The sequence below is a fragment of the Stegastes partitus genome, unplaced genomic scaffold (assembly GCF_000690725.1).
Source record: "Stegastes partitus isolate 25-593 unplaced genomic scaffold, Stegastes_partitus-1.0.2 Scaffold290, whole genome shotgun sequence".
NCBI lineage: Eukaryota > Metazoa > Chordata > Actinopteri > Pomacentridae > Stegastes > Stegastes partitus.
Window position 1 is genome coordinate 139,683 of NW_007578021.1, and position 8,536 is coordinate 148,218.

Consider the following 8,536-nt stretch of genomic DNA (forward strand, 5'->3'; position numbering starts at 1 on the left):
TTAAAAAAACAAAACAAACTTTTATTGGTATCTCAGGAATACAGTAGACTGCTGTGCACAGCACATACGTACAAAAATAAAAGGAAAAAACTTTAATATCCTTACTTAGCATTGTCTGTTTTCAGAAATGAATAACTGAAGTTTGTTTCTTCTTAATTTACAGTCATCAGCAAAAACCAAAACTAAGGCAGAAGGTGAGGTATATGAGAACAGAGGAGAGGAATCGAGTGGAGGCTCACTCCCGTCAGAGTAGGAGTTTAAAAAAAAAAAACACATGAAGCACACACCCCTCATCAAGCTCAGGGCTCAGGCATGCTAATAGTACATTAAACATTATATAAAAAAAGATATTCCTCACCTTGACTTAATTAAATTTGACCCATGATAAGCGGTGGAAAGAAAAAAAAAAAAAGAGACAACAGATAAATCTGAATAAATTTTTTTGGTCAAAGCTGAAAGGTGAGAATTTCATTTTTAGACACAAACTTTTCCTTTTTTTAGACATCCAGCTCTATTTCTTGACAGAAAAATCTCTTCTTTACACTAGTTCATAATCCAGATGTCCTTAATAAGGTGCTACTAGAGACGTCGGACATCTTGAATGCGAGGTGGGTAAGAGAAGTGCTCATTGCTGTGCATGCGCAAAGTTTACTTCCACGCCTTCCTCAGCTGAAAATGCTGAAAATGTAGATTGTATTTTGTTTGCTGTTTCAGCCAAAAAAAACAAACAAACAAACAAAATAAACAATGACACTTTACTCCCGAGAAGAAATGTACATCAGTGGTACTACATGCAGCCTCACCTACAACTGCAACAAGTCTTTTTCATTTTTTTGAAACTTTTGCTTGGCGGTGTAGCCTCGGCACTCGCACAGAAAAAACGTCCTCAGAACAAAAACTAACAAGAGATCTTATGTTTGAGAAAAATACTGGTATAAGTCGGTCTGTGCGGCACAGACTGTTGAGCAGCAGGTGATACTGTGTCGGTGTGGTGATCGGGGGTGTTCTGGGGTCAGGACTGAGTCCGGCAGCAGCAGCAGTAGCAGCAGGAGAGGGTTCGTCCTGAGGATGGCTGTGGAGCCGTCCTGCAGGACTGGAGTGCAGCAGGAGAGGCTCTGCGTGACTCTGCTGCTCACACACCGCATTAACTCTGCAGATGTCCCCTCCCTAGAAATATCCCAACACGAGTACTTGGAAAGGGGAGTAGACAGCATGTTGTGGAGCTGCATTTTTAAGAGGTGGAGCTCTAAATTCATGGAGGGAAGTGGGGATGTTCAAAAAAGGAGACAGGGAACTATATGTTCCAGTCAGTTACAGGGTCATCAGTTCACTATGTTATATTCAATTTAAGCGTAAAGTGTTCGCTGTATCCGAATGTTAAATCCATATATCACAGAAGCAGTCTGACCCATATAGCCGAGCACCCCGGCCACTGGGGTAGGGGCCAAGGCTGGTCCGAGACTCTGACCTTGAACTAAAAAAGGCTGAAAGGAGAGGAGGAAGCTCCAGGGTTACAGCTGGAATCCCAAGGTCCCTGCCTACAGCCGGTGAGTTGTGGAAGGGGGGTAAAGGGACAGGCAGAGGTGGGTAGCAGGGGGGGAGAGACAGAGCTCAGGTATGTGGGAAGCTGCCTGTCATCCTGGCAGATCCACATTCCTGCAGGGGGTTTGACGAACAACAAAGACAGTGGGCCTGCTCCCTCGTATACGTCTTTCCTGGATTTAAATAGTCCTGCTTCCTCTCACACAAGAACGGATGGAGGCTAATGGTGAGGCGGGCTGCAGGTTTTTTTAAGTTAACAGCTGCAGAGATTACATGGGTAGATGCACTCTGTAAGACTCCCAGGAATTCTCAGAATGAGGCAAGAAAAACATCTTTGGAATATGTAACAAGATATTTGTGCAGACTAACTGTGAGTCTGCAAAGTGTGGTACGCTTTCTGGGTTTCCAAACAAACTGCTACTATGAATTTCTGAACTTTACTTATCATTTGCTGACTTTCTAACCTTCTGTGCCAATGTTCTACCATTCAAATGTATAAAAGTAGGCCTAAAACCAACAGACACAGAAATACTACAGCGTGCCTCCAGTCCACCAACTGCACTCTCCTTTAGTCCTTCGAAACACTTGATTGATTCATCCTTAATTGCATTTAAGACCCTTCGCCTTCAGCTCCAGACACCTCGCTGCCACTGCAGTGCTGCTGCAGAACACACAGGCAAGCAGGGGAAGAGGCCCAGGGCACGCAAGTCCTCCACCAAACACACCGACACAAAGATGAACTGAAGAAACAAACGTATGGGGAACGGTTCTTACCAAAAACATTTAGGCACCATCGTCGATGGTTCTCTGTGCAGCCTGAACTCTTTTTGCCTCGTTCAGGCAACTGCGACTAAGCAGCATCAAAAAGCTCCTGAATTCTTCTTTTACATTTGCAACTATTTACATTGATTTCCATCGGTTTCATGGACAGTAGACATCATTTTCAACAGCAGCTAAAGCTTTGCAAAAAATAGCAACCCACTTTACTGTAGGAGCTCTGTCCAAGACAATGTGCAGGAACATTTCTACTGTGCGCTCTATCGGCTCAGTCGATTCTTGTGCAAGCCAGGTCCAAACAAAAATGTTCTCCATGCTGGGATAGATAAGTTTTCCACCCTGTTTATTTGCTGGCGATGCCACACAGTCAAACTCATGGCCTTGCGCCAGGCTCTATGGCCGACCGCTCTCTGGTCTCAACCACAGATTGTTTATTACTTAATCGATCTAATTACAGAAAAGAAAATAAACCAGAGATAGTCAACCCCCCCCTCCCCTCCCCTTCTGAGGCCCTCTCCGGAGCGTCAGCCCTATTTCTGACTCCAGTGGGTGTCTCTTACATGCAAGTTTAAGGGGGCCACAAGTGGGAACACCAAGGCACCTTTAAATCGTGCAGCAAAGGTAGTGCATTTAAGTTTCCCCCACTGCCGGACATCGATAATCGAGCAGGGAACCATCAAGCGCTCAAAGGTTTAAAAAGAAATGATAAACTTAGCAGATATTTGAGCAGAAGTCCATGCATCCCTTAATCTAGTAAAGTGGTTCTTTGAGGTAATAAAAAGTATTCATTTCACTCTTTAAAAGCACAGAATATAGCTCATCCTCCATCTCAAAAAAAGGAAGTGACACGTAGTTCAGTTACAGCAAGCACCAAGGTAAAGTGAGACAGGCAAAGGCTTCGACTCCCCCCGTCCATAAAAACAATAAGCAGCACAGTATGGCATACATATACAAAGATAGCTATCCAAATATACATATATATAACAGAATAAATATTTGTGTTTTCTTTCGCAGTCCATGGGTGTGTATATCATGACTATGCATTTCTATATTACCTGGAAGAACATCCACATGTGCAAATTACTCAGTTATTGCCAGTTTCTCTCATAGTCGTGGGAGGAAATGTGTGACAGTCATGGCGGTGGTGGCCTTGTTGCCTCTCTTTACGCGGCCATGCTTGCTGAGGGCGATGTAGAAGCCCTTGTAAACAAAAGACTCATAGGCGTTGTAGTTGTTGGGCAGCAAAGTCTCCTTGAACTTGCACTCGTCCCTGAAGACTCTCTAGAAAAAGCAGAGGAAAGACGGGGTCAGTCAACCTCACCACAGGATGGACATCACAACTTTATGCACGGTTTCCACGTGACCTTTACTTTGGCGAGCAGCCTGCCTAGACAGCGTGCTTTGAGGGAAACAGGAGGAGGTGGCATGTTGTGGCAGAAGAAATGCCCTTTTCAAATGCAGACAGCAGCTTCCTGCTTTTACTGCTGAAGTCGTAAAAATAAAATCTCAGGTGCACTGACAGACTGGGTGACAACCTTAACACTGATCCCAAAGAGAACTAAGACCAAAGTTTAAACAGTACACACCTGGAAACACACTGCAGATGAACAAAAGTACACAATGAACTCCTTAAAATGCATAAATTAACCACGTTATTATAGTTTCACACCCTCTATTACAAAAGCTGATGGTTTCATACTTGTGCTGATCCTTTTGTGGAAGAAGTAGTAAAACCACAGTCTGGAAACATTTTGTTCCAAGTGATGTCCTGCATGTATAATGAATGCTGAAATATACTCAAACAGCCAGAAGTGAAAGTACTCATTGTGCAGAATGGCTCGTAGAATCAGCGTATCATTGGATCACGTCCCAAGCACTACTTTAATGTCGTAGATGGTAAAACAGAAGCTAATTGGTGCTGTATGCTGCTGCACAGCTGATTAGTAATAGTTTGAAATATTTTGCACTAAAAGAGTAAACTGGCAAAGTAAGAAGTGGCTAAAAGTGTCAGATAAATGTGGAGTTAAAAGTACAACATGTAGTCGATGGAGCAGTATTTTACTTACTATGAAGCTCACAAATATGTTTTTTAATCTTAACAGTTTAGGAGAAGTCGACCTTCTGATTTGACATCTAACTGAACACACATGAGAAGTAAGTTATGATTTAAAACAGAAGCTCAAACAATGAGAAAAGAGTCTGAGTGATATGCAGCAATGAACACAAGCTGTTGGATCTTTCAATGCAAAATGAAAACCTAAATGTACTTATTACATAAAATCAACTAACAGGACATTCATTAACTGCATACACTTTTAGACTAAACACAATATTAAACCTACACACTAGACTGATTATTAAAGGTTTCATCAGGTTGTATGTACAATGCTCCCATTTGTCCAGATTCTCTATAATAATATAAATATCACTGAGTACGATGCTGTATAACACATTTCTTTTTATAAAAAAACAAAACCCACTGCATTATCTGATGTCACCGGTCCCTAAAAATACATGAATCTCTCAGAGACACTTGCCTTTGATTTTGCATCTAAGGCTTTAAACAGCATGTCAGAAGTGACCTACTTTCATAGACTGACTCTGTTTGTAGTGTCACCGGTTTTGTTGCGTGACTGCTACGGAGCAGCTTTAACGGGAAATAAACAAAATATGCAGATTGAAGTGGTGGAGGGTAGCACATTTACTGAAATGCTGCATAATTTTTGATTTTGACGTGTGTCTTTCCAGTCATGCTACTTTATATTTCTACCTCATGACACTGCAGGTGAATGTGTTGCACCTTTTTACTCCACTTGTAGTTACTTTACAGCCTGAGTGACTTTGCAGATTAAGATCAGTAACACTGTACATGCTTATATTAACATACACATCTTGCTGATAATACTAGATTACTTTCACTCCGGAACAGCTGCTTAGATATTGCAGTATTGCTTCTTTTAGTTGAGTAAAGGATCAGACTACTTGAACCACGGACAGATTCTGACCCAGCTCTCTCCTGTGGGGCTCCTTGGACCCTGCTGTGAAGCCCCCCTATCATCGGGGCATATTAATAACACAACAGCGCTCATAAACTCGTGGATGCAGCAGCTACATGAACTCGTCTTACACTGATGTGTGACACAGAGAGAGAGAGAGAGAGAGAGAGCGAGCAGTGGTAGTTGCGCACAGACGTACCGTTCCGTATAACCTTCCCCTGCTGTTCATTGCGACAAACAGCTCGCTCCTCACTCCGAACAAGCTGATCACTCCTCGGTCCACGGTGGAGATCTCTATCAGACCTGAACGAAACACAGTGTTAAGATGGGAAGCAAAGACAAGAGTCACACTGCGACTGGGGGAGGGGGTGGGTGGGTGGATGGGGGGGAGACAAAGTCGAGTAACTGGCCTCTGCAGCAGTGATGGGTGTAACCTTGCAGGTGCACTGCGACTGGATGATGCTCTGTCTGCTCAATTAGCGCCGTGCAATTTGCATGTTAGACGTTGTGAGTGTGCTTTACAGCGTGCTGAGAGCGACATGAGCGTGTCCTGCTGCAGGGGGGACGCAGGGTAAAAATAAGTTAGCGTCTAAACTGGCTCAAGCATTCATGTCATGTTTTTGGCTTGGGAGGATATTTCGCACTGCACGGATGCAAGGCTCAGTACACTGTTTTTGCTTTCGGAAACTTTCAACCATGCCGACACCTCTGATTAAATATCATGCAAGACAAGTGAGCGGCTCTAACTTTTACACAGCCTGCGCATAGGGTTACACTCTTTTTCTGGGTCCAGCGCTTTGCAGGATGCAACTCACTGTATTGGTTCTCATTGTGTGCACCGCTTATCCTGCCATCCGGGAGCACCTGCAGGTGAAACCCAATGCCCACGTTGCAGTACAGTCGTCGCACTCTTTTGATGCCCTGCAAATAGTCACTCTCCCAGTTGAGCTCCGATTTCCCCCCAGTTATACCCAGATAGGAGCGGGAGAAGAGGGTCTCCCACTTCTTTTCCAACAAAGTCGCATTAGTCCTGCTCGGAATCGGATAAGATGAAGCGATTCCCCAGAGAGAAGTCCACAGTACAATAACTGCTGGCAGCGTCCAGTGCGTCCTGGCCCCGCTGGACATACTGTAGTGGCACCTTTGCGCAGAGGCCATCCAGGTTACCTTCGGGGCACGTGGTCAAAGTTACCTGCCCTAAAAATGCAACTCTTCTTATTTTGTGTCCTTTGGCATGGTGGTGGTAAAGGCTTAGTTTGGGATCAAGGCAGATCAAGGCCCCATAGCCCGAGATCTGAGCAGGAGGAGGAGAGGGACAGAGCGCGTCGGAGCTTGAATTGGTGCCGGTGGCGATGATCATCTTTCGCCGCTCCGCGCCTCTGTACAGGCAACGCTGGCCGTGGAGGGGACACCACTCACCGCAAAAACCAGCTCACCTTGCCCCCCGACTCTCACATCCTAAAATGACATCACTGTGACTTCACCGCTACACCCCCCCATCAAAAGTAGGAGATGGGAGGAGGAGAGAGTTACAGGAGCCCAGCAGCAGCAGCAGTTCTGGTAGGAGTGATGGGGGCTGCTGCACCTTCACATCAGCGCCAAGCAAGCGGGACGGGATGAGAAGAAACGCGTCCTGTGCTGCCTTTCAGCATAAAAAACCCTTTATGGAGACGTTGCTCCATCAGCTCATCTACCAGAACAGGGAGATCTCGGATGGACCCGTAGGCGTCTGTTTAGGAAGTTCCACAAATGACCCTAAAGACAAAAATGTTCTTGTTAAAATAATAATAATAATAATAAAAAAAACCTGACATTAAGCTATTTTATATTGATAACATTTTCCACTTTCGGTTTTCAAACAAATCATCCCTGATCATCACCACCACATTCAGTCATTTTCAGGGTTTTAACCCTTTAGATGCCACTGCTGTTTATCATTATTATTATTATTATTATTATTATTATTATTATTATTACAGTCTGGGATATGTCAGTATTTAGCACTGACTCTAATGCATAATTATTTTTTGTCCACTGTCACATTAAAAACAACAACATTAACTCATATTTAGGACCTTAAGGTTAAAAAAAAGAAGTGTGATTTCTTTAATATCTGTGTGATAATATTAATGAAGCGTTCTTATTTCTTCAATTTGCCAACCATTTAAATATAAATTTTAATAATGAAAAAAAAAACATTTAGGTAAAATATTAAAAATCTGAAAAATGCAAATATTGGTGCTCAGCATTGCCTGTGCACATTTTAAGCATATAGATAGTTAAAAACTACAAATGGTTAATTCCCTCATTTTATATATTACAAAATGCATATGCAAGTCAGATTTCAGTCAGTTAATTAATTCCAGAAAAGAATTTAGGTCTCCAAGTCCCCCATGCTTTTCTGGTTGTGCTTTTATCTGATATTATTTTGAAGGCAAGCTAAACCAGTCCTTCAGCCTTCCTCTATGTATCTGGGACAGCTTGACCCGGCTCTTCCTCACATGGGAGACCTGTGGGAGGGTGTGTGTGCGTGCGTGTGTGTTTGACTTTCATTGGCGTTGAGCAATCATGGGATGGATGGATGGATACAGTGTCCAGAGACCAAATCGGGACGGTGGTCATATGTCCTGGCAGCCTGCTGCCTTATTTAGAAGGAAGGTGTAAAAACAGTCACAGCCAGTCACAGGAGAGCAAATGGCAATCCTGTCTGACACTTCCTTAGCTGTTTGTCCAGGAAGTTTACACAACCAGATATTCTGCCTGGTCAGATTGCGCGTTATTATTGTAAGTAACACACCCTGCAACTAACATAAAAATATAACCTGCATGAATCAAATACATGGCATCGTTTTGTGTAACCCACTAAGTGCAGGTCCAGAAATAAAGTGGTAAAAGATATATGAGCAGAGATCTGCGGTGTTGGTTTTCATAATTAGTAAAAAATGTTCAATTCTGATAGAAAAATTACCAAATTTTGCTTTATCCCCCCCATTGAAAGACCTTATTTTATTAAGTTAATGTGATTTATTCTATGATAAATGTCCCCTTATTCTGCATTCATAAACATCACGGGCTGCTCTTTTAATAAATGGTTTAAAACATACTGTAGCTGCAAGCAGATGTAAGTGTTATAGACTGAATTATTGAACAACTAAAATTCCTTTTTTAGGAAATCATAGCAATAGTATTGTAAAAATATGCCTTTAAATTCTGTACATTCA

At 42.9% G+C, this 8,536-nt stretch overlaps 1 protein-coding gene across 1 annotated transcript; it reads right to left on the minus strand.

Moving 5' to 3' along the window:
- LOC103358103 (fibroblast growth factor 6-like) lies at positions 1–6,831 on the minus strand. The gene is made up of 3 exons (XM_008282924.1): positions 6,131–6,831; positions 5,515–5,618; positions 1–3,600 (listed from the first exon to the last, which is right to left on the minus strand). Exons 1-3 carry the CDS (start codon positions 6,471–6,473, stop codon positions 3,424–3,426), a joined length of 624 nt encoding a protein of 207 aa, XP_008281146.1. The 5' UTR covers positions 6,474–6,831; the 3' UTR covers positions 1–3,423.
- Positions 6,832–8,536: the final 1,705 nt, after the last annotated feature.